The 25,810-nt window shown below is 48.3% G+C and overlaps 1 protein-coding gene and 1 long non-coding RNA gene across 5 annotated transcripts in view; one reads left to right on the top strand and one right to left on the bottom strand.

Annotated features, from left to right (window-relative positions):
• LOC135899962 (acetylcholinesterase-1-like) overlaps positions 1–25,810 on the bottom strand; it is a 78,322-nt gene that overhangs the window by 4,847 nt on the left and 47,665 nt on the right. For 3 of the 4 annotated variants that reach the window (XM_065429363.2, XM_065429360.2, XM_065429362.1), the window contains exon 2: positions 1,620–1,769. In XM_065429363.2, coding sequence (XP_065285435.1) covers positions 1,620–1,769 — 150 coding nt within the window. Of the gene's footprint in view, positions 1–1,619; positions 1,770–13,486; positions 15,169–25,810 lie in introns of those variants that run through there. The other variant, XM_065429361.1, reaches the window with a different exon arrangement.
• LOC135900012 (uncharacterized) lies at positions 17,604–18,979 on the top strand. Its single transcript, XR_010563767.2, has 2 exons — positions 17,604–17,858; positions 18,656–18,979. It is a non-coding gene; the product is annotated as an uncharacterized lncRNA (long non-coding RNA).

The raw sequence follows: 25,810 nt of genomic DNA, 5'->3' as shown, positions 1-25,810 counted from the left end.
GCGCAAACATTTTTTGCGCGAGGTCCATGATGGCCTAATACGGGGAACGAACCGGGCAATGGCGGTGCGTGCACTCGTACTTGTGGAAAACGAAGCATGCGCGATTGAATTGGCGTTGCTCACTCTCTTCTTATTTTCGACATTAGCCGGAACCCCCCCCCCCCCCCGCCCTTTCACGCCCATCGTTCTCTCGCCTGACAAGGCTAGTTGCACATTTCTGCACGCTGTGATCGCAAAGAAAATATGTCCGTTAGCGGACTACCATCCTAATCTATTCTCGTGGCATTTGTTTCTACAATAGCAACGGGAACGGTAGCTCTCGTAAAAAAAAATGCTCCTTTAGCCGAAAGGCTGACCTAGCTTGTCCTATCTTGGATTTCGATGAATTGTAAACCAGATTTCCATATAGAATCTGGGGTTTTACGTGCCAAAACAGCGATCTGGTTATGAGGCACGCCGTAGTGGATGACTCCGGATTAATCTTTGACAACTCGGGGTTTTCTAACGTGCATATAAGTACACGAGAATTAGTGCGTTCTGCCCTCATCGAAATGCAGCCGCCGTGGCCGGGATCGATCGAGCTCAGCCGCGTAGTGCCAGACCAACTGGGTTACCGTGACGGCAAGTGAAAAAAGAGGGTATCCACTAAATTTAGCACTCTGACTAACCGTAAAATTCCAACATCACTGAATCAAAAGCTCAACTTCATCTTCCTACACTCGCCGACCGTTGCAAATCAGCTCGCCTTCGTTGATATATCATCAATATTTTTTTTTATTTCCTGCCCTTCGGTAATCAAGTCATCAGGCCAGCCCACCGCATAGCTCGCCTAATTCCTCATAATGCAGCATATATTCCACGTGCTTATAAAATTACCATTCAGCGTTCTCCTTGTATTTTTTCCTGTACAAATCTAGCGATTGTTAGACCTGCTGTCCACATCGCCTTGATCCCAGACATCTCACGTTTCAAGACTACCATCAATAAATGGAAAATCTGTCCCGGACCAGAACGAATTTTTCTTCAACTCTGAGGCTTTTCTTTCGAGGAACCCGTATGGGTTTCCTTTGTAGCAATTGCTACGAACGGGTGGATGTTTGATTTCCCTTTATTCATTACTTCTCTCCACCTTGCGGGTTTCCGCAGAACTACTACGTAAAAGACTATTATCAGTGAACACCAACTGTCAAACCACGCCACCCAACTCGTACAGATTTTCCATGCCTGTTACTTATGTAGTGTCCTGGTTACGGGCCCTGTGAGATACAATAAATAAATAAAATGAATAAATAAAAAACGACTTCTTGTAGTCGCCGTTGAGAATCTCACGTGGATATCATATTCAGTTTAGTGCCACATGCCAACTTAATGGTAATACCAACTTTCCCATTCAAAGCTTAATTTAGAAAGTAAGAGTTATTTGGTTGTCGCAACATCCACAATAAGTTATATTATACGTGTTTACTAACATATAAATCTATGTCTTCTAATTCATCCAATAGCTAGGTTTCATTGTTGTGGTCTTAATTCGCAATACGCTATTACTTCGGCATTGGCTCCTGCAACAAAACTCGATTTGCATTTGTTATAAGTACCACGATTTAGAAGCATAATTTCACCTCTTAACAAGGTATGGCTCCCAGAGGTGGCATTTCTTAGACCTGGGTCCGTACGCGACGCTGTAGTCGTTCGGCTTGAGTATCACGTACGCCTTGTTCTCTTTGGTGTACTTTGGCCACTCCATGTCGCTCTTCGGAATCTTTGGTTTCCTGCATCATAGAGACAAAATAAGCAAAATTAATTTTGAATGCGGCAGTGAGCCATATTCTGTAGCACAAAGAAATCAAACGCACGCTAATTTTTTTTCACCGAATACGAAGGCTTTACCAAAAAAGAAAAAAAAACAACCAAACAAAGAAAAGGAACTAGCAACATTAAAATCGAAAGAAATGGGGCAAACTGTTTGTCTCGAAAGAAATCATTCCAGCATGTCCAATAGCAGACGCCGTGACATGAATAAAGGCCAGATAATCAATAAACAGACAAGCTCATATGCGCAAAGGAACATTGCAAAATAAAACCTGACTTCATCGCGGTCCCACAACAACCTATGTTCAACCATGCTTTTCCCCGGTCACCCAATCACGTATCAAGCCTTATGTTATTGCACAGTATCTAAGCTCACGAGGAGAAACCTCTGACGCAAACTCACTATCCTAATATGGGCGCTGTTTTCATGAAGTACAATAATAGTTTTGCCGTCATGTTCTCGTCGTAGTGCATGTTTTGGCGCGCCAGCGGACAGCGACACCAAACCTATTACATCGTCAGATTTCTGCTCATTCCCGAAGGTACAATTAAGGACTCAGAATAAATCTCGCAGGCCAGTGACGCAAAACACGGAGATAGCAGAAATGCATGGGAAGCCCACGTCAACATTCTTTTATCCATTTTTCACTCTCTTACAAAGCAAGAACGGAGAATCCCATCACGGCTCAATTGTAGTACGCGCTTTGACGAAAGGTCACCATTATCCATTATTACGAGGAAGCAAATTGAAGGTTTTGCTAGATTCTACTAGGGACGCCCCTCCAATAATGTGTCTGCTCAAGAGGAGCATGCAAGCTTCGGTCAACGGCTGTCGACTTCAAATCAGTATTCCATTGCATTACGTCATTCGGTGATGTAGCACGTAGCCCTCCAACAGAGTCAATAAACTGCCAAACCGCGTAACTATGCCAGTTCAGAAGAACCAATAAAATATTGAAAGAATGCATACATTTTCACTGCCCAAAAATAAAGCAAAGAATGTAAGACTGGTGTTCGTGTACAAGAAAATCGGATTTGCAGTAGAACACGTTGTGGGACTTGTCGTGGAACACGAGCAATGGCAGGAAACACCTTTGCCTGTCATTGTTCTTTCTTAGTGTGCTGTCTCTGTTGGTGCTTCATCTTTCGAAAGAAAATCGGACGAATGAGCTATGCGCACTGCTTTAGGATATACAGACGAGTCGAGGTCAATGCAAGTACGCGTGTGGATTTTAGCGGTTATTACGAGGTGCCGTGCGCGGCGCAACGAGAAAGGACAAATTAGGGAGAGTGGCGATAGGTAATCACGAGCTACCCAACGGTGTCGGCAAAGTGGGACGATTAGCGTAGGCCCGTGGAGCTACGAAACCGCCTCAAAGCTAATTACGAGCTTGCCAAGGCCAGGTCTGCAGCGCGCCACAAGGTAATTGAATGAAGGTGGCGAGGGTGCAGCATTTCACCTTGGCCCAGAGCGACCGAACCACGGTGGACAGGCACGGTGGCCCCAGCGGAACCCAGCGGAGGTTATTGACCGTGCGTGTCTTCAGTGGTTCGATTAACACCGACTCACAATGGTGCTTGAATCATTGGCTGACAGGTTTTTGAATTAACCTGATGTCGAGGTCGCGGCTGTGTCTCAAAGTAAAACTTCGACGAGGTCAGAGACTATTGGGCTTGGCAACGTGAGCAGCAAGTCCCATCGTTTCGACACAGCGAGGATTCAAATGTAAAAAGGTACCGTCGAAACATTTACTGCTGCCTCCTCTGCTTCACGCTTGTAACTAACAACTCCACCTGCAGTTAACAAGCTGCTAGCAAGAAAGTGAAATTAAACTTACTTCGGCTTCAAAAGGACAGTACGTTGGGCACGTTGGTAGTCCATATTGAAAAGTACTGACAGCACGTAACGACACTAACGACACAGAACAGCACAGCGCTTGTCCGTGTATCTTTTCTGTGTCGTTCGTGTCGTTTCGCGCAGTCAATAGTTTTCAATGCTTTGGCTGTTGTTTTTCTGGCGCATACCTTAGAATACAAACATAATTAGCTCTCTCACATTGTTCTTATGATTGTCACCATGAAAAGCAGCGATATTGCTGATAGTGCGCAAAAGGTAGACACATGGAGCTCCATCATCATCATCATCAGCCTGGTTACGCCCACTGCACGGCAAAGGCCTCTCCCATACTTCTCCAACAACCCCGATCTTGTACTATCTGTGGCCATGTCGTCGCTGCAAACTACTTAATTTCATCCGCCCACCTAACTTTCTGTCGCCCTCTGCTACGCTTCCCTTCTCTTGGAATCCATTCCGTAACTCTTAATGAGCTCCAATTGGAGCTCCATGGAGCTCTAATTAACGTTAACGTTAACGTTAACTCTAGAGTTGGTTTTGTTTGCCACGAAACCTCATCTAACTGAAGCTTCGTTCCTGAAGGCTTTCCTAATACTTCGCATTTAAATTTCTAGAAGTGCGGAAGTACCACCAACCAAGGTGTGGTTAAACGAGTAGCAAGGGTGCGAAGGAAGACAACCCAAAGTTCTGATGCAATATGCGGTCCCTGTACGTCGATACGACTCACCCAGTCCAAGAGAATTTGGCCAGGGCTTCGATGAGCTCGTCGGAAAAACTAAGCTCCTCGCTCGTGACCGATAATTTTTCTCGCATCAGTTCGCCGAACGAGTCATTGTGTTTCTCCAGCACCGTTTTCTTGTCGACCCTCACAGTGCCCAAAAAGAATGGCAAGTCGTCGTTGTGGGTCACAGTGACCCAGTCTCCCCAGAAGCTGTAAGATGGCCGGTGGCTGAACACATAACGAAATAGAGACACCTTGTTTTTTAGAGCTGCCTGAGCGAACAAGTCCGTGGCGCAGTTGAAGCACAAGTCCGTGATTACTGAAGACAACGCTCTGAGCATCTCCACCTCAGAAATTTGCTGGGCACGGCCGAAGTAAGCATCTTCGAACTGCGAACTCTTGGACAGGCCCACGTGGAAGAAGTTGCGAAGAAAAACCCCGAGTATAGTGCGGCCATCGATAGAGCCCTTCAGCCAATTCAATTTTGAGTACATGGCTGTCACAAGCACAGCGCCGTCGTCCTGGGTGGTGCCCAAGAAGATGTCTTTCACATTCATCCGGGCTTTTTCCAGATCAAGTGGACTGTGTGGAAGAAACGAGTCTCCGTAGCCTGGAACAATGGTGATGTACCGATAGGCCATGCTTTTTTCAGCGTCGTGAACAAGTCGGTGGGCGTCCACCTTCTGAAGGCAGCTCAAAGCAGCGTCGATCCTTTCTCTTCCGGGGAGGTAAAAATTAGTACAGTTCACAGCTGTAGAAACTGCTTGGAAATTTTCATGTTGGTTGATTTTCTCCGAAAAGGCGAGTGTGCTCGGCGTCCCACTCAGGAGCACAGCTCGCTGAAAGAGACCCCTGCTTAGCTCGGATAACACGTGGTACGAAACCGAGACAGCCCCAGCGCTCTGTCCAGCCAACGTAACCGCACCGGGATCCCCGCCAAAGGCGCGCGCATTGTTCTGCACCCACCGAAGAGCCTCGACCTGGTCGTACAAACCTGTATTACCTTCAGCTCGCGGCACTGAAGCGTTGAGAAAACCGAGCGGGCCAAGCCTGTAATTGAAACTCACGAAAATGACGTCGGCGCGCGCGGCAAATTCAAGTCCGTCGTACAGGAACAGAGAGCTTGATCCCCAGCTGAAAAAACCGCCGTAGATGAATACAAACACTGGTAGGCTACTCTTGCAAGTGGAGGCGACGGTGGCAGTATCACTCTTACCGTCACAGTCACGCCTGGGTACCCATACATTCAACTTGAGACAGTCTTCGACCGAGTTGGACATGTCAATTTTGGCATTTTCAGTGACCACGAAGTCCGTCTGGACACAGCCCGGGTTCATAGCATCCGCGCGGAACACACCGCTCCACGACGAAGCGGGCAGGGGCTTCATAAATCTTCGCTCGCCGACCGGAGGCTGACCGTAAGGAATGCCTAGGTAGGCATCGACATTTCTGGCGTTGGCGCGCAGTCTCTGGCCAACGACATCGCCAGTTGTAGTTCGGATCACAGGTGCGTCTTCCGCAGCGACGTTTACCGAGAATACAAGGAAGAGGGCCAAGACCGACAGCGAGGTGCTCTTTAGCTCCATGACACGTCTTCGTGACTCGACGCACAGAAATGATTTCCAACTCTCGTCCAAAACGTACAAGCGACCTTGACAGGGAGGATCCGGTTAGCTGCGCGTGTTATATGCTCGCCAACAAGCGGGGCAGCGTCAAGTGGGCGTACGGCACGCTCAATGTCAAATCCCGGTGATTCGAGCTGTCGGGAGGCGCCGATTTGCTGCGAGAGCGTCACAGGGAATGAGAATGGCCAAGTCCGCACCCACCGGACGATCAGCGTCACTTTATGCGGAGAGCAGGTTCAGCCGCGCTCTGCTCAGGAAGGTACCCGCCCCACATGGCGGTATATATAAACAACTTTCTCTCGCGCGCTATTTCACTCCCTCTCCGCTGTCAGAGTCTCGGGAATGCTGTGATGCCCCTTCGGCTCAGTCTCCGGTGTCCCTTCAGCGCAGCCTGCCGGCCCGTCGCCCCTCCGCCAACAACACGCATGGGCGCGGGTCACTCGCCAGGTGCGCGCCGCTGGGAGGACAGCAGAGCGCCATCGCATGCGACGCCTCTGAAACGACTGCGCGCTTAACGAGCTGTGGAACGCACCTAAGGTCACGCGGCAAAATTTACGTCGAATGAGCGCCCTTTATCTGTGCAAAGAGTTTCCAACAGTAGTGCTTTCAGCGTTTGCCACAATGCGTGTCGACACTTCGGTATGTGCTCTATTTGCAAAATATGAAAAAAGTGACCTTCAGCAAAATTCTACATGATAAGGACGTCCGCGCTTTTAAATACATACCTATGCCGCGCAGGGCAAGATGATACAAGATAGACTTAAGGCAAGAAAGAAAGCCGTGTTAAGAGCGTAGAGAAGTTGTGTCACAGCTTCAAATCCCTGCGTTCTTTGACGCTGCACGTTGCAAAGGTGGACAGCGATAAGTTCAGCTAAGCCATGCGCGTAATACGTGAATTTCTTCACGGTTAAAACCATCTCAGTTTAAACCTTGTTGATGAAGCGTGCTTCATCCGAAGACTCGCAATAGTGGAAGTGCTCATGGCTTGAGTTATAAATGGTGACTCGCCAGGCTACATTTGCTGCACCAAATATCAAAAAATGTGACCGGCAAATGACAAACTTGGAGATAACACAAACATCAAGAAGCCGGACGAGGTTGAGTGAAGGCGTCGATTTGTGCGCGGACCACTTGCTATATTGGAAAATATCATCAGTAACAGTCATAATGTTAGGAACGGCCCTGCGCCAGGAAAGGGCTTAAGTTGCCGTTTTGCAGACCCGTATCCCTCTATATATGTCTAGAGAGCGGTGGCTTCTATTCACAGAGACGCCTCAGTCAAGATACAGTTCACGGTTCACCTTGCGTACGTAACTGCCGATAACCGTAGCAGTATTTTTTTCTTCTTTTTTTTCGATGTCACGAACTTGTCACATTGTCTGCAGCCTCTCAACCAATTTCGTTTGCCCAGTGTTTGACTCTGTCGTTTACTTTCAGACGAACATAAATTTGGAGATGAGATCAAGCTGTGATCTCACTATATCGGCGCGCTGAGATAAAAGGAGCATAAAATGCGTGCTTTTATGTCCCAAAGCTGCACTGCAGGTCCTAAGGAATGTCTGAGGGGAGTGCGCCGGATTAATTTTGACTACTTGGGGCTCTCTGACAAGCATTTAAGTTATTCAGATAACTACATCCACGAGCGTTCATTCTACTCTCATAAAAGTGCGGCTCAGCGACAGCGGCGAGTGTGCCCTTTTGTGTTAGCATTTTCTTAGTGCTGCGTTAATTGTTTTCCTCGCGTGGTTGTAATGTGCTAATTCGTTTTTCTGTCATCAAATTTCTAGATTGGCATGTGATGTCCTGACTAGTCTCTAATACCACTTATCGGTGCATCACTTGCAGGGCGACAAAAATTAAAAAAGAAAGTCAGGCCACACTTACCGATTTTCGATGAGGGTGCAGCATGTTCTATAGGGCGGCTACGTGAGACCCTCGTAAGGTTTTTTTTTTCTTTTTACAGACAGTTTCACTCTTTCGTAAAGCAAAATATTGCGCAGCCACCTATTGACTTTACAATTTTAAAAAAAGAAACGCACGTAAGAAACTTCTAAATCAAGTTAAGCTTTCCAGGAAATATGCAAAAAAGAACGTTTACTTCAAGAGAAGCGCCTAGGCTTCGAAATGAGCTGCATTGCGTGCGGTGGATTCCGACCGCACTTTGGCCGGTGTAATGGACGGAATTTATTACGGAGCTGGTAAACAGAAACTTAAACGATGAAGTTCGCGGCGCCATTGAGGGCTAAGAACTTCAGGTAAAGGCAGCGATAACGCAAGTGGATTGCGTGAGTGCGTCTATCCAGAGAGAACGAAGCCATTATGAAAGCACGTAAGACATAGCACGCATAATTTTTTAGCTTGTTTTGTTCACGGAAAAGATTGGGGACCCGTCTTCTTCACTGGCCCGAAATGGGAGGTGATATCAGAAGCGCTTGACTCCGAAAGTATGCACAAACATCACGGCATATCTTACCGAAATGCGACGTTTAGCAAAGTATATCTCCACATGCCCAACGCCTTCGTTCTGCTTTCGTGTGGCCTCTTTATACTCAAGCAGACTAATCGCATAACTGATTAGTATTGGAATAGACAGTGAATGTAGTATTTCTGCCCAGGCAAAATGACAATGAGAGAGAGAGAGATTCTTTCTTTAGTGAAAAGCTGGAAGTGGTTGCGTGGCTGACGGTCTGGCATGCTAACGACTACTCCAGATGTTTGGTTGAAAAACATGGTTTCGTATATTGTATTGCTCTTTATGAGGGTAGTGATGTGGGTCACTCGGTCTCTCTCGTGCTTTTATCGATTTGGGTATTTGGAGCATACATGACACATTAAGATGTGCTTTTTCTCTCTTGCGATAATTTCTTTTGAGTATTTGTTGGGATTATGGTAATTTACAGGTGTGTTTCGCCTCTGTGACCTTCTGCGACTTGTAATGTACTCCTACTTCTTTGATGTGACAAGTAGCAGTCGGTTCCTTGCACTGACATGTCCTTATTTGGTCACGTCAATAAAAACTTGGGCTTCATGCAGGAAATATATTCAAGCCGTAATCTCGAGACTCAATAAGACTAAGTGATAATTATCTTGTCTGCATCTGAGAAACACTTCGGTTCGTACTCATCCGCGTGCTTAGCCTTCGCGATCAATGGCATTCATCTGGTGCGAGTCGGCACCAAGCATTTCTGAACTCGTTGATGTTAAAAGACAGAACAACGCTCCATTTCGCCACTTTCCTGCATGCTCTCAGGCGAAGTATACAGATGTCTAGACTCTTAACACACAAGCGTCGCGTCAGGGTATAAATTCACCAGAGCGACGCGCCGAACTAGCTGGCGGTACTGCATCTTTCATGTGCCCTGCGAATGACAAGAAGGCGAGCCAAAAATGCATTAAACGCGAAGCCGGGCATACTACATTCTACATTTTAGTGTTCGGATAGCGAAACGACCTGCATCGCAGCTTGTTTGAGTTGTGTTTAGTGGTTGTAGGCTACTGGTGGGATTAGCCTTGCAGTTGCTGCCGGCAAATGCTGCTCCGTAGCGACACTTAAAATAAATAAATTACATAAATCAGTCACAGACCTCACAATTAAAATAGTCACTCCTAAGATCACCATGTGGAGGCCAAATCCATGTCCTGCAGGTAATTTAAAAGAAGGCGAGAAACCTCCTTCCTACACTGCTAGTTTCCGCGCGGAAAAACAATGCCCTGAAAAGAACTGTGAGGAACTCCTGTCTTCTTGAGGGACCCGAATAGCACACTCCTTTCCGCGTTATACAGAGCACAACACATAAGCTAATGTTCTATGTCACCGCACACATCACACGTTGAACATAATCGAGACAACGCCAGGCCAGTCTTATACATCCACGCAAGAGTGCGGAACAGTAAAGTGACTTGGTTTCTTTTGAGGCCCTTGGTCACACATGGCTTGTGAGGTGAGCTCCATGATGAACTGAAATGGCACAACACCGCTCGTCTGAAGAGGCTCTTGTCGTCTTGAGGAACTTTTCTCAGTGGCTTCCCAGACAGCGCTCTATGGGCGAGGCTGTACCTATGATACCTATGTGCGAGGGCACCCATTGGAATCATATGGAGAAGCCTTTGATATGGAAATTGTGCACCAAGCGTAGGGAGCTAAGACATAAGGTATCAGTAGGTAAGCCGTGCTCTAACCTTTGAAGGGCAGATTCTGAATCTGTAAGAATAACAACGGGTTGAGCCGTACAAAGCCGTAGCTTCTTTAGAGCTATCTCAATGGCAACGCTTTCGGCCGTTGTGGAGGACACGACTGCAGTGAAGCGAACAGACCAATCATACTTCAAAGAGAGAATGTGAAAATCAGCTGCACTAGATCCTCTGACCTTGTCCATAGAGCCATCATTAAAAATTTGAAGATGACGTGCATATTCAGTCTCAAGATGTTCCATTACGAGCGAACGCGTTGCCGCTAAAGGAGAACTCCGCTTAACGCGAACGTGAGGAATTGCCAACGAACGATCGAGGCTCGCGAACGAACAAAGTGGTTTGAACCTCTTAGTTCGACTTCTAGCGACAAGACCCAGGTAACCAAGAGTATTAAGGGCCAAGTACGCTCGGGACTCAGATCTCTTTCGAAGGCGCTGTAGAAGGGCTCGCCCTGCTACTGTCTGTTTGAGGCGGCCAATTTGCATCAATAACCTTTGTGAAGCGACTAGGCTAAGAGGTCTCGATAGAGACTCATAAAGTATTGCATTGTTAGGAGCAGTCTGCGGTACGCCAAGAGCCCTCCTTAGGCCCTTTCTGTGCAAAACCTCAAGTCGTTCCAACTGTGATAGCGAGGGGGAAATTAAAGGGAGCTGATACATTATACGACTCGTCACTAGTGCATCGTGCAACCTAATCATTGAAGAAGGGTGATTTCCCCATTGCGCACTTGCAACTCTACGGATCACATTGAGACGCGAAGATATCGATGTCACAACCGAGTCCACAGCTCGTCGCCACTTTAAGCGGTAGTCAATAATGACGCCCAAAAAGCGCTTGTGTTTCAATTGTCGAAGACAAGATTGATTAAGGTCTATCTTCTGCCGCGCATACCTTCTTCCTCTACCTGGAAACATGATGAAGCCACATTTTTCCACCGAGAAACTCAACCCAACACCTTGAAGGTAATTTTGAACTGAAGGTAATGGCTGTCGAGTTATCAGAGCTAAACGCTTGTGTTGATATCCGGTTAACCAAAGACAAATGTCGTCCGCATATATCGACATACGGACATACCTGCAATGTTTTTGCACTTCAGCGGGAAGACCAGCCATTCCAAGATTAAAGAGCGTTGGGGAAAAAACACTTCCCTGAGGTACATCTCGCGATACCGCCCTTTCGGTGCTTATGGTACTTCCTAACCGCACTTGAATTTTACGTTCACTGATAAATGAGTGAATGAATCGCAGCAGATAGCCCTGTATGCCTATGGCCTGCAAACTATTTAGTATTGGACTCTAAAGGACGCTATCATAAGCCTTTGATACGTCTAGAAAAATAGCTAGTGTTGAAAGGCCTAAAGCTCTATGATGTTCAATGTGGCTTATCAAGTCCAAGACGCTATCTTGCGCGCTTAAACCTGTGCGAAATCCAGTCGTGCGTGTTGGCAGAGCCCTTCTATTTTCGAGCCACCAAGATAAACACTTAGTTGCCAGCTTCCCCATGAGCTTAGCCACACACGACGTCAGTGATATAAGACAATACGAGGCCAAGTCTGTCATTTCTTTGCCGGGCTCCAGCACTGGGACAACACAAGCCACCTTCCATGAAGGAGGAACGTCGCCAGTCTCCCACACTCGATTGAGATAGCTTAGGAGCATCTTTCGGCGTTCCAGAGGCATGTTCTGCATCATCTAGTAGGTAATGCCATCAGGACCTGGTGCACATCGACACCGCAGGCTGCTGAGTGCTGTCTGTAGCTCTCGAAGTGTGAACGGGGCGTCCATAATAGACGTAGATGTTGCAGGCAGAACGCAGAGTTGCAAGCGATGCGGTGGCACCCACGATTACAAAGCCTGCAAGGCAGATTTTGCTTGCGCTAATTGTGGGGGTGACCATCCAGCGAGTTTCAATGGCTACCCCTGTACACCTGGGGTAGTTCTGGGCGAGTATAGTACGCCTGTAGCGTACTATACTCGCCATGAAAGAAGTTTTAATGACGTACTATACTTGTTCCTACATTTCCGATAACCAAAATAAATAAATAAATAAATAAATAAATAAATAACGATTTCATGCTGTCAGTGCATTTCGCCAGGAAAAAAACATTTTTGCAAAGACACTACTTCATTGTGATGGTTATCTGCTGCTAGAACCTGTGCAGCAACCATGATTGTTCGTTTCCTAAACATTCACTAACGTAAGCGCTGGGATACACCTGTACATGTTATACACGGACAGCACGTTTGCACTTGTGGCAAGGAAGCCTGATGAGTGAAAGCTACAGTGATTGCAACAAGCGGCGATGTACATATCATGTGCTTATCATTCAATGCTCGCGAGAGATCTAAATGATTCCGCGAAAACTTGTGTCCCAACTACAGTAGTCAAGCAGGCGAAATATTACTAAGTCAACGAGAAAGATGTGCATAAAGTGTCCTTGAAGCGAAAGTTGCCTTAACTGTAGGAAGTTCCTTTTTTTCCTTTCTTCACAGTAATATTGTGACGAAATGAATGGTGTGAAAATAGCGAAACTTCACGTAGATCTTGTTGTGCGTCTTCTGTCTCTTCCTCTCTCTCAAACTTTTTTTTTTTTTTTGCAGTATGGTTCGGTCAAGATAGCGATGCTTTTGAAATGTCTTGTCATACGTTTTTTTTATTTCACCAGATGTGCTCGACCACTCGACACATCATTAGCTGCCGCGCTGGCAGCAAAAGTTGTTTTCCTTCCAAACACACACTTATAATATCACGCACTGTTGGCGAGCTGCGCAATGGTGAATGTGCGTCCACATGTCATTACATGCTACAATGCCGAAATCTATCATTAGTCAAAGCTGAAAGAGCATACCACACAATAAAGAGCCGGCTTGTCTGTATTCGCAGACAGAGCTCAGATCTTCCACTCGGTAGCACCAATTGCGAGGTCTGCTGGGAGGAGGAAATCACCGTTCACGCGTTTTGCTTGCAATGTTCGAGAGAAGTGCTAAGGTGCGAAGGGACTGCGCAGCAGCATGCGTATACAACCACAGATAACATATGCGTAAAAAGCTCACTCAGCTGTGATTTGTAAAAACCGATCACTTGCACCGAAGTTGCACTACTTCCTCTCATCCGCTGTTCTGTCTCCTTCGTTCTAAATTTTGAATGCAGCAGTCAGCAGATCCTCTTATATTTCTATTTCATTTTCTTCTTCTTTTTTTCTTAACTCGCTCAAGCCCCTCCGTCTCCACATCAATTCTAAAGATAGGAAGCTACTGCCTACGAGAGATACTCCCACCGGCTTACCCAGTTTTGGTGAAACTCGCCAAGGTGTCAACCAGCTCGTTCGAGAACTGGAGCTCCTTGGCGTATTCGTCCCCCCTGGTCGTTCCGCGGCTCAGCTTGTCCGTGGTGGCCAGGAAGAAGGGTAGCTCGTCCATGTGCGTCGCCGTCACCCACTTGTGCCACATGCTGCGCGCCGGTCGGTGCGTGAACTCGTATCGCAGCAGCGTCACGTTGCTGGCGAGCGCCGATGAGGCATACAGATCGGTACCGCAGTCGAATGCACCCTCGGTGAGAGGCAGCGAGAGGTTCTTCTCGATCTCCCACTGCTCGTGAGGAGCGCCGCTCTCGTCGAAGTAGAGGTGCGAGTACTTGGCGCTAGCCGCAAAGTCTACGTTGAAGAAGCTCTTCACTGTCACCCTGAACACCGTGGGGCCGTCCAAGTTTCCGTTGAGCCACTTCAGCTGGTCCAGCATCGCGTAGACCAAGTACGCCCCGTCGTCTTGCGTGGTGCCCAGGAAGATCTCCTTAACGTTGAACGGGGTGTTCAGGTCCAGCGGGTTCCGGCGGAGGAAGGCGTCTCCGTATCCCGGCAATATGGTGACGAACTTGAAGGGTAGCGCCTTGGTCGCTTCCAGTGCGAGCTTGTGAGCGTCCCACTTGCGCATGCAGCGAACTATCTCGTCCCTCTGGGCCTCTACCGGCAGCTTAGCATCGGCGCAGCCAAGGTGGTAGCTCAGTGTACGGAAGTTCTGGTGCTGGTCCGCATGATCCGAATACGAGAGGGCTTGTGGTGTGCCGCTGAATAGAGCTGCCCGCTTGAATAGTCCTCGGCTAAGCTCGGACATTATGTGATAGCTGACGGACATGCCTCCGGCACTATGTCCTGCCAAGGTGATGGCGTCGGGGTCACCGCCGAAATGCTTGATGTTTCTGTGAATCCAGCGCAGTGCTTCGAGCTGGTCATACATGCCCATGTTGCCAGGAGCTTCTGGCGATGAGGCATTGAGAAAACCGAACAGGCTGACGCGATAGTTGAAGTTTGCGTACACTACTTGCGCCCGTGCCGCGAAGTCAAGGCCGTCATAGACGCCCAGAGCACTCGATCCCCAAACGAAGAGTCCGCCGTAGACGAAAGTGAAAACGGGCAAGAGATGATCGCGAGATACCGCGCCTTTGCTGCATTCAGGTCGCGGAACCCAAATATTCAAATAGAGGCAGTCTTCGGATGTGTCCGCTGTGTTGATGTTGACGCTGCCAGGCAGTTCGAAGCTGGTCTGCACGCAAGCCTTGGGCTTCCACACTGCCTGGAGGATTTCCTTCCAGGGCGTAATGGGCTCGGGTAGCATGAAGCGACGCTCACCTGTCGGCGGCTTAGCAAACGGTATGCCCAGGTAGGCATCGACGACCCCGCCGTTCTGTCCTCGAAGTCTGATACCGGCGACAGGACCTGAATCCGTCTGCACGACTGGTGCACTCGATTCCACATCCTCGCTATGCGCCTCGACACCGCACGGCAAACAAGCGGAGCCGACGGCGGCAAAGGCGGCAGTGGCGACAAGTGCGACGACAATCAAACACCGGTGCCTACGGGCCCGGTGCCCCGCCGTCACCTTCACTGGCGTCTGCAGAAAGTTAGCGGCAACGGTCTGCATGTCCGTCCCTGTCCGTTCGAGAGGCGGCTTTGTTCTAAGGAACACCACCAGCTTCCCTCTTCAACTAAAGTGCCAATAGGATTCAGCAATTATTAGTGAAGCCGAACGCCGCCGCGTCACGCTACGACTTTCTTCCGACCCTGTTTTCCTTTTCTTTTTTTGTTGTATTTTATTGCGATTGCATTAATCGCTCGGGGAACCACGAGTTTGTGCGTGCATAGTCCTCCCCCGTTAGAGGAGGAAAGAAAGTACGAGCACCCACGTGTATTTGTCTCTGTTCTTTCTTGGCGCGCCACCATGCGGCCAAGTAGACGGCGTCGTGCTCGCCACGGTTCGTTTAGGCCACAAGTTACGCGAGTGTTGCTGTTTCTTTTAGTTTCAATTTTCCCTTCCTCTCCTGCGGCTTAAAAGACACCATTAAGGCCGCTTAGCGAGGTCACCATGATCGCACGCCCGCACGCGGAAACCCCGCGCTAGTGAGCCCCCTTATCCCGCGCGCCGGTGTAGCCGCTTGGCCTGCATAATCAGTTGGTGCCTCCGTGGGACGACGACGACAGAGAGCAGTCAACGCCGGAATGCTTCCGTGTGCCTGCCCAGTCGCACTGTTTGATTCGATGCAAAAGCATGCAGCGATAGTGCGACTCGAGCCGTGGTGAGAGGAATGGCCCCATTCTTGCCACGGCCATTAATCATTGCATTTCGCGTTTCCTCCTGAAGCACCATACTTCGCGCCTTGAGCGAACAGTCAAAAAACGTTTTGACCTGGATTCAAGGAACCAGGTTTCACTTGTCTAGGAGTTACGCCTTCTTGTTTTTCTCTACTACGGCCGCGATAAGCAGCATTTGGGAGCCTAAAGCCTCCGTCCCTACGGCGTGCAAAATGGGATCAAGGGCAAGTGCATGCACGCGACACGCACATTTTCCCTCGCCATGTCACAAGCGCGAGCGAGCCGGAGTGAGGGCAAATATTACTGCTTTCCGGGCTGTTCATTCGCGCACCTAGTCTAAACGAGTAACTCAGACAGCGCAAGTTCCGGAAGAAAGTGGCACGTACATATTAGGGCACATGCACACGCCATTTCTCATCGGCTCTCACAATATTGGTAAGTTTCGAAACGGTCTCGGAGGATTTTCCCGAGCGGTGCGTCGGCCATGAGAATTGAAGCACACTCCAGACATCTGCTATCGTGAGAGCTAAATAAAGACGTGCAAACACGACACGCATGTTTATTAGGCAGAAATCACTCCTCATTATACAAAGCACAAAAGACGAGAACGACTGCGGGCGCGTCGTATTTACACACGATCAACGTAATGGGCACCTCCCTACTCACTACCGCATCAATCCGGTTTGCAGGTATTCGGCTTGTGTGTGCCGCTGGAAGTTAAAAAGAATGTCCGGTGGGCTCACACCACTTTCCATTATCCGTGATCACTGGCACGACATCAGCTATTGCGAATAAAACCCGAAGGCCATTGGTGCCAAGCTTGCCAATACTCTACATAACAAGGGAATTTCCTAGCTTGAATTGACTCCACCTTAAGGGGTTTCCCCTATAAACAGAGGACCTAAATATGTCTTGCTAAGAGTTGAATAATATCATACTGCTCGCTCTTTTCTTAGATCCTGCGGCATATACAGTGCGAGCGCTACACTAAGGCACGGCTTCCGAGTTTTGGTGTTCCCGGCACAATTTTTCACTGAGCGGAGAACTCTGGCAATGAGCTTTTCGTTGTAGCTGACTAGTTGTAACAGCACTTTCACCGTAGGTGCTGTAATTTCAATACATAGAAAAGAAACAATATAGCCTAATTGGTAATGCACGCTGTGATGCGGTTATATACGTGTGTTTTCATTACAGGATGAACGCTCTCCAAATAGTCGTACACAACCGTGCCTTGCTACATCTTGCACAAGCGCAATTTTTCTTGCAGCTGCACGTGGACAAACACGGTGACGTCGGGGATACGGTACCAAAGAGACAAAAGAGGGGGAATACTGCATAGCCCCGATAAAGCTATGGCTTTGATCTGACTGTTGTGCACAGCACCACTTCAATACAAGAACACACATCGTGTTCCATGCGCTATAACACAGGGATCCCATACGCCTTTTGGAAAATTATGTTAAATTAATTGAATCCAGTTTCGTAACCTACTTTCTTTGAGCTGCTTCAATCGGCTAGCTCCAAAGGCTTTTGGGCTTCGCTGGGCATCCTGACAGCTGATCACGACAGGCATGCGAACAGCTTTCCTTGAGTTCACACAGTAAGATACTTGGGACAAGGTAAATATACCTGGTAGCGAAGCTTCCATAGAAGCCCATACGATCAAAACATGACGGTTCATAGGCGGTTCATAGAGTCACTAAAAAAATTACAGAGTATCGCATTTGTTTTCCGCGCGTCGCCGCCTGCCGCGGCCGCCGTTGATTTGGTCACTCGTGTCACGTGACCTTTTGCCGCCATATCGCTTCCAAGCGCTTGCATTAGACACGTCGAACACGAAGCGGACGCAACGCGGACGGGCTTTGCGGCTGCCGACAGCCGTTTGTTTCTGGCGAACACAGGCACGCTAACATTACGCCTGGTTGCTGCGCCTTCGCGTGTAGCAACCAAACGGAGTCCGGAAAGGCATTTTTCTGCATTCCGTGCGGGAAGGACGACTGGGATCGACGTTCTGCGTGGCTGCACAGAATTGGCCGCAAAAGCTTCGCGCCCTCGAACACCCGCTTGTGCGAGGTAAGTTTGTTCAATAACTTACCCGCAGTTGGCTGAACTATTGCTTTCAAGCGACCGTACTTGCGTGTGAAAGCCAAACTTTACCTGCCCTGTTCGCGCACCTCGGTCTACTTGGAGCTTTTGAAAACGACCGAGATAGTACAAGAGGTTTCGTGTGCGCTGTTTGGTTCGCGCAGCCCGCTCTGCATTGCGCCATTGTTTGATGTTCCGTTCACGCGGCTCGCTACTCACGTAGTACCTACCTTTCGAGTAAGCTCTTCGGTTCACGCGGTCAGCTCTGTTTTGCGCTACTGTTTCTATTGAACAGTTTGGTACGCGCGGCCAGCTCTGCTTTGGGCTACTGTTCCCTGTAAACGGCTCGTGCGGCTCGGTTCGCTTCGCGCTATTGAAAATCGCGTAGTACCGATCTTTCGAGTAAGCTGTTCGGTTCACGCGGCCAGCTATTCTTTACGCTATTTTTTATTCTACTTATGTTCTTTAGAGGAACAAAGACTAGAAAGCCTGCCTGGCAGCGTAGGCACGCTAGATTTGGAAAAGGGACGACAAATGCACAACCGAGGCATCAATAGCGCTAACCACCAAAGAAATACACTTCCTGGATGCGTACATCGATTGAACTCGCTATGTTGTTTATGGTGGGACGTTATTATGTCTTGAGGCTTTTTGGGGGTCACTTTCAATTTTGTTAGGTTGCGCATGCGTGTTTTTTCCATTTATATTTTGTTCACTAGCAATAAGGGTTCAGCGTGAGTAAAAATGCGTTGTGCGTAAACACTGACTCTGATACACTTTGCAAGCAAACGTTGACCAACCAGCTTGCCACCAGCCGACAGCTGATAAGCCGGAAGGTTCAGGTGACATTGTACAAGGAACTGGGAGCCAAGGAACACCTGACGAAGACCCTCATGTCCCCTTGTCAAACCACTGATTCTAGGCTGAGACTTTCCTTGTTTGCCCACAATTAACTCTGTAGCAATGTTAAAGTAAGCACAGCCGTCGGGCTACATTGTTGTTTTTACAGTTGAATGCCTGCTCTTGTGTGAAAACTAGGTATTGCAATAAATACTTTCTTCAATGATGTATGTTACTGTTGTGAAATAAATATCTGCCGTTTGCCTCCACATCTTACTTTGTGATTGCCTGTTTCTCTTGAGATGCCAATTTTGCTGACAACAGAAAGCAAGCCAGAGACTTCTTCGTAAAATGTGCTTTTTCGTGTCAATGATTTGATTCGATTAAACGGTCTGCAATAAAAGGAGTACGATCGAAATAGGCAGAAGGGCTTTGAGAAGAGCCGCACCACAGTCAAGTACGGGCAATCTCAAGAACAAAATATGTATATGTATATGAAAAAAATATGTATGCCTTCTCACTGCACTGCAAGAATGCACCGGAGGAACGTACGACACACCGACCCATTTGCAATCCATCCGCTGTTGATGAGCACAAACACGTATTCTCGCTGTGGCTTGAGGAATCGTCGTGCTTTATATACGGAACAAATTTCGGGTGGTCGCGCATCACTACCACAGCGCGCCGGCGAGGAGGCAGAACGTCATTTCTGACTCCGCGTTTAGAATTATTGACTGCGGCCTGAGTTGCCTTCTTCCCACTGTAAGTGAAGCTTCACGGAACCAAAGTGTTGCGATAGCCGGTGCACGGTGCGGAACACTACGCGCGTAGACCCGGCCCCCGTGCGACCATGGAACAGCCGTTTGATGTGTTCGCAGGCGCACGTTCCGTGGAGCCTTGCTCACTCTTGCAGCGCACCCGCTAACTTTCACTTCCCTGCTCTTCTCGCGTGCACAGATAAGATACGCCTGCGGTAGGGACGATTCGTTCCTTAATAAATCAAAGCAGCTGCTTCTTTCCCATGTTCCCGGATGAAGCGTCGACTGGCCGGCGCACGGTGCCGAGAGCAGCAAAATGCACATATTCTTCGTAAAGCTCTGTCAGCGCGTGCACGCATTGTTGTACACCGGTGCAGGTGTGCATGAACCTCGAACGCGCTCTGCTTAAGAGACTTCGTGCTGCCGCGAGTGCTGCGAGAAGCAAGCAACAGTTGAGCAACATGCGTGTTAATATGCACAAAATCAAGTTGTTACTGAACACGAAATTCTAAAATCAGGATTATGCATTCTTGAATAACGTATACGTTCTACGTACCGCAAATGCACCAGGCACTGTCAAAAGCAGGAATCACTGACCTGCAACGCGTTCATTGCACAGATTCTGAAACGCATCGGTTTCGGCCTCCGATGGCACGTTAGCATGATTCCGCCGAAGAGGGCAAAATTTCCCGCGGGTATTCCTTCGTCCGTTGCCATTACCGTGGTGCGGTACATAGCTTACAGCGTCGCATGCGCGTTCATTTCACGAGTTTAGCTCCTCCTGTCTCACCAGGCCACAGCAACATCCGTGAGAGCACGGTCCAGATAACACAGCGCAACAAAATACAAAGATTAACGCAAACCTGCCCACACGACGCCTTTGCCACGTTACGAAACCTACGGAGCAACACGTGTGAGCGCACACAACCATAAAAAAGCCGCCATTATGACCCGAGAACATGGAAGCCACAGCAAAAGAAAGAAAAAGCAAAAAAATGAAAAACTACCACGTCACTTCCTCCACACTTTTCTACTAGCGCGGGGAGGGGGTAGGGCCTCTCCTCAGTTTTTTCCTTCCTCCATGGCGCGAAATTTGTTTTGGTGGCCTGCCATTAAGCTGCATATTCAAATGTCCCGCCATTCGACTTGATGGGCGTTTCGAGCTACCAGCACGGAAAGCGATGCAGCAAAATGTCAGCCGCACGGATGTCGAAATTGCACCCCTGCAAAGAACATACTTTCTTTGGAGGCCGACGAAAGCTTTAGGTGTAGGGTACTATCGTCAGAAGCCAAGCCCACCAGCCAGCGCTGTCGCATGAAAACGACTAAAGTAATCAATTATCTGGCGGTCGTAACTCACTACTTTTGACTGAACCGGTTAAGAAACGATGAAACTACTCGCATCACAAAATTCAGACAAACGTCGACAAGCAAAGTAGCACAACATGTGAGCTAGGGAAGCGTATATAGTAACAGGTGAACATTGCGAGCGCGCCCTTCTGCACATTTCAAGAGCTGCATTGCATTGCAAGGGATAGCGGCGTCAATGTCCCCTTTTACGATGGGCGCTGAAAAAAAGGTATTTGTTGATAATAATAAAATAAAATAGACTTGTCTTTTGTTTACTCATCACACACATGTAAAATTGATTAGGAATTTGATTTTCATTGAATCTAACTGCGTCTTAAGAAGGGTGTAAGATTGGGCTTGTTGGTAAAACATCCTTTAAAATTTCAATAACAGCGCAAGGACAGCAGAGGAAACAGAAGACGGGACAGAAGAAAGAACAGAGCGCTCTATTAACGCTATGTCCTCTTTTCTGTCCCCTCTGCTGTCCTTGTGCTGTTATTGAAACTTTATAACTGTGTCATGCATTAATTTAAAAAACGCTTTTTTTTTCTTTACCAGTAGTTGTTCCGTCCAAACATAGTCGCTCTTCAATCGCTGGTCCCACAACTATTCTTGCTGATGGCGATGACAATTTGTTCTGAACCGCCTTTCGCCCGAAGGTTCGCGACCTATTTAGATCGACCTTGCCTAGAATACACTTCAGCAGTGTCGTATCTGTGGGCTATGCGGGCAGTAACGCGGCAAAGCAGCAGTCTGCACGCGCGTCTGCGCAGGTGCAATGCGCACGACCTTCTTCGCTTCCTGGCACGACTAAAATGCATGATGAAGAATTTATTCGTAAGGGTAAGTCGCACAGAATAACTCTCCACAATCCGTGAAAAACAAGTGTCCCTTAAGGTATCACGTAAGCCGCGTTATGGCACGTGGATGTGCTTAACCGCTCGCCACGCAGGTTTCTCGATGTCGCGCACTCCGCATGCTCATAAAGTTGTCGCGACACATTACACCATCCCGTCTTGAATGATAAACATCTCTGCCAACCGGCGCCTCTCTGGTGTGTTGGTTAATCACGAGACGGCCACGAGGCGGCAGCCTCGGGCCATCGTCCTCGGCTGCAGCATTACGCGCGCCCCGAGGGCCGTGGCAGCCGTTAATTCGAAGGTCGTGCACCCGAAGCGCCATGCGGCCGCGAAAGCAAGCAGCAACGCGAAACGGTCCTTTTGCGGGGCCACGGTCCGCTCGTGCACGCGCCCGCAACCGTCGGGCGCGCCCGGATTTTGACGAGGCAGTATCCAATGTCATCGGTGCGCAAGCATTACGAAGGCGCTCGGGCACCATGCCGCCATTGACACCCATATCTCGTCTGTCGTGACCCTCTTACGGACCTCTCCCACATTCGCGCGCTCTTGCAGACCTGTGGCGCGAAACGACTTTGAAGCCTGAAGGTTATTTTCCAAGTGTGGCGTACGCACATGTCGAATATTGCGCAAACTTTAGAAAATGGCAAAGTATAGCGCAGAACGCCAAGCTCCATGCAACTCTCGCTTAACCACAAGTTCGGCCGGTCCGACTAGGTAAGTGTCATTCACTGATTAATTGTCGAGTTTTTACGCCCTAAAGCTGGGCATTCGCTTTGGGACGTCACCAGTCGGCCGCCAATGTAGGAATATAAAACAAGCAACATCATGTTTAGCACTAATAGACGCTGAAAAAAAAGCTGCAGGGAAAGAAAAACTAAGAAACACAAAGACGAAGAAAAACCATAAGTGCTTGCACAAATGCAAGCACTGCACTACTTAGTTCAGCACTTTCCTGCGTGGAAGGATGAGCGGGGCATGAAAAGTGACTTAATATGGAGGCATCCTGATTCTAGTAACTACAGTACGTGCACCAGGCGGTACAGGATCCGAGCTAACCACGCTCACAATTCACATATTTTCTAAGCGCTCCAGTGATATTGTCACAGTTCCCGTAACAATATTAAAACGTGGGGCGGTTTGTCAAGGTGTGCCCAAATTAATCTGACACGTGAAGAACGATGAGTCGTATAACTTGGAGTCATATATATTAACGGGGAGTGGGAGGGAAATACAAGAATGACGGAGCGCGGGACGCAGCAGCAGCAAGCCCGTCGTAGGGCTTAGGTTCCAGGTGCAGCGTTTGCTAATAAAGAAAGCGTCGCCGAGGTGCGTCCGCCAAACGAAGCACCCGCGCCTGACGCAGCCAAGGTTGTCGTTCTTCGGCTCAAGTTTCCCGTCTCAGGAAGCCCGAAAGAACCGCTAAACGACGGCGATCAACCTGCCCGAGCGTTTTGTTTCTTCGTCCAGATTTTTCACTTTTTTTCTTTCTCTATGCTCAACCTTCAAAGCTTGTTTCGATGTGCGGTCTGTAAAGCCGGCGCTGTCGGAGAGAATTCATCCGGCATGCGACCTTCGGCTCCATTGGCTGTTATTCCGGCTATGAGACACACGCAACGCAAGGTCCCGGTGAAATATGAAGAGCACCGCTTACCCGCAATGTGAGGTCGAGGCATTAATTTTCATTTATGGCCATGCAGTTCAACACGCCGACCTTCGATTCTCTGATGCTCGGGAAAGCTCTGTGCCGTGCTAAGTCGTCCGCCACTTATGTAAGCCGCTGCGGGCGCACTTCGTTCCCCAAGGTCGGCATGTTGTGGGCTCTGAATGAGCAAAAAGCGGTAGCCCAGTGCAAAATCCTAGTCACGTATACAGAACAGTAAAGGGCATAAATGCATCTGTGAGAACTTGCTTTTCTTTAGAATACACAAGGAGAAACATCGAGTGTCATTTTGTACACGTCGGTAACAGAAAGGTTAAAGAGGACTCAACCTCTATAGTTCAAGTCGATGAAAGACAATGCCTTCCTGGGCGAGGTGGCGATGAGAATGGGGTGTATGAACCGCACGATTCGTTTTGAGAGCCGAGATGAAGCGGCAGCGTTTGGTCGACGACAGCTAGGAATTCAATCGCTTTTCAACTTTTCTGTCATCAGTTGTCATCATCATCGTGATCATCGCCAGAATCACCATCGCAATTAGCATCATGATCAAGGGCACATACCTCGGAGGCCCCCAGTGGCACTTGTAACTATTTTGCACTATCTTCGCGATCGACTCAAGAAAGAGACAAGAAACAGATTAGTAACAGCCATACTCGGTACGGTAATGCGGTGATAAATGGTCAAGAAAGACAATGTTTTCGAAAACAGATGTTGAAAAAACAGTCACCTGTTCGGCGAGCTTCTTGCTGGCGAGAGGTTTTCTTTAGTCAGCCATTAGTTTACACGCGCCCTTCGGTCCTCCAAACACCTCGAGCTTATTTTATAGAGAAATTCACGTATCACGACTGCTTCAACAAACAGCGTATCTCCTGTAGCAAGTTTACGTATTATTTTGTCACAAATATGACATGAAATTGCTCGCGATAATAAACGTTACACTGCCTCGAGTGCGCGATAATAAAAACGGAAATATAGGGAGCCGCAAGCTTTTCACTTTTTTCCAATCATGCGAAGAACGTATAGGCGTCGACAGAAAAAAGGAAATTAATAAATAAATAAATGTACGGAAACAGCATTATACTGCACTCCCTCTCACTCTCACCCCTCGCTAAAGAAAACAGGATTTAGGAGGCGTGGATGTATATGAGCGGCAGCAACGCGAGGTGCGACCATTACTTTGCACACTTAACCCAGAGTCATACAATTATTGCTGCTACCTGCCACACCATGTGAGGCAAGAATTATGAAGGAAAACACTCGGCCATGTCGCGCTGGGCTGATTGATGCACCTTGTTAGCAGACTGGCGCGTGCAGCGACGCTCCGGGACTCGCGGACCCTCGTATTTTTTGTCGCCGGCCTATGAGGAAAATTTTCACAGTCGCTAGATGTACGGCTCCTGCAGCGAGACCCTTTGCCACGAAGAAGTACGCAATCTCTTCATTCGAGTCGTTTGCTGATCCTTGAAAACTTTCCGTTCACCTCCCATGGAACGAAGTATGCCTTGTGACTTTCTTTTTTTTTTTCCTCTATCCTGCATTTCTTTAAATCTCTATCCTGCACTGTGGTCTGTATACGCTGATTATATCGGAAACAAGAGTTATACTTGGCGTATTTATTTCCGTTATTAAACTATCACAAAAACCTTTTATCAAAACGGAAGCCAACCTAACGATTCGACGGCAATATTGGCGCAGTTGTCGGGCGCGACTCTCAATATCTCATAAAGCGAAGCTTAAATGCTAAGATAGCAACTTAGGAAAGCAAGTGAAGGCCATTTGCTGGAGTTGTGCTCATGTCGCTTTGAATAAACTTTCATTTCACTGTAGCGCAACGCCGAAGGGCGGAACTTCATGTCAGCTACAGTGCCTCCACAGTGTGTATTGTTAAACGTCGGTTGAACGTAAAGATGTCACGAAACTTATTAAATAGCAAGTGCGAAGCGCACCCTCCAAAAGCACGCCGTTAAACCCCGTCGAGCTTGCATCTAGGAACGTTTCGAGCCAACATCAGAATGTTCCGACAGCAGTAAGTGAAAGCGAATGTCAAGAGCAGCTTTCAAGCTCTCTTACCTGGCTTTCCTTTTCCTTGACCTTTCAGCTCTTATCGAACAGATCTCGTACTTTTACTGGGTCAGAGACGCGCGTGCACTTAAGTCTACGTTCAAGTCTAAGGCCGATCGTATCGGGCAGAGGCGATTGTCGCTAAACAGCGAGCCCCCATCGCACACTGGCCTGCGGAGCCGCTTTTTCTCAATGAAAGCGTTACCGGCCAGAGATGTTGATCGAGGGTCGGCGATATCTCGGTCGTTGATCTACCTCGCACGTTCACTTCACAGTGCTTGGCTTATCATGCGTGAATATCAATCGAGACGCGTGCAGCCTTGCGGTGAAAGTGGTGCAAGTCGTTACGTGATCGTAGATGAATGCTCATGCGTCGCCAACTTTGCCTGCTTCAATGCAAACGAACTGCTT

This window comes from Dermacentor albipictus, chromosome 4, assembly GCF_038994185.2.
Source record: "Dermacentor albipictus isolate Rhodes 1998 colony chromosome 4, USDA_Dalb.pri_finalv2, whole genome shotgun sequence".
Classification (NCBI taxonomy): Eukaryota; Metazoa; Arthropoda; class Arachnida; order Ixodida; family Ixodidae; genus Dermacentor; species Dermacentor albipictus.
The sequence above is the reverse complement of the archived record's forward strand: the minus strand, read 5'-3'. Positions and strand labels throughout refer to the sequence as shown.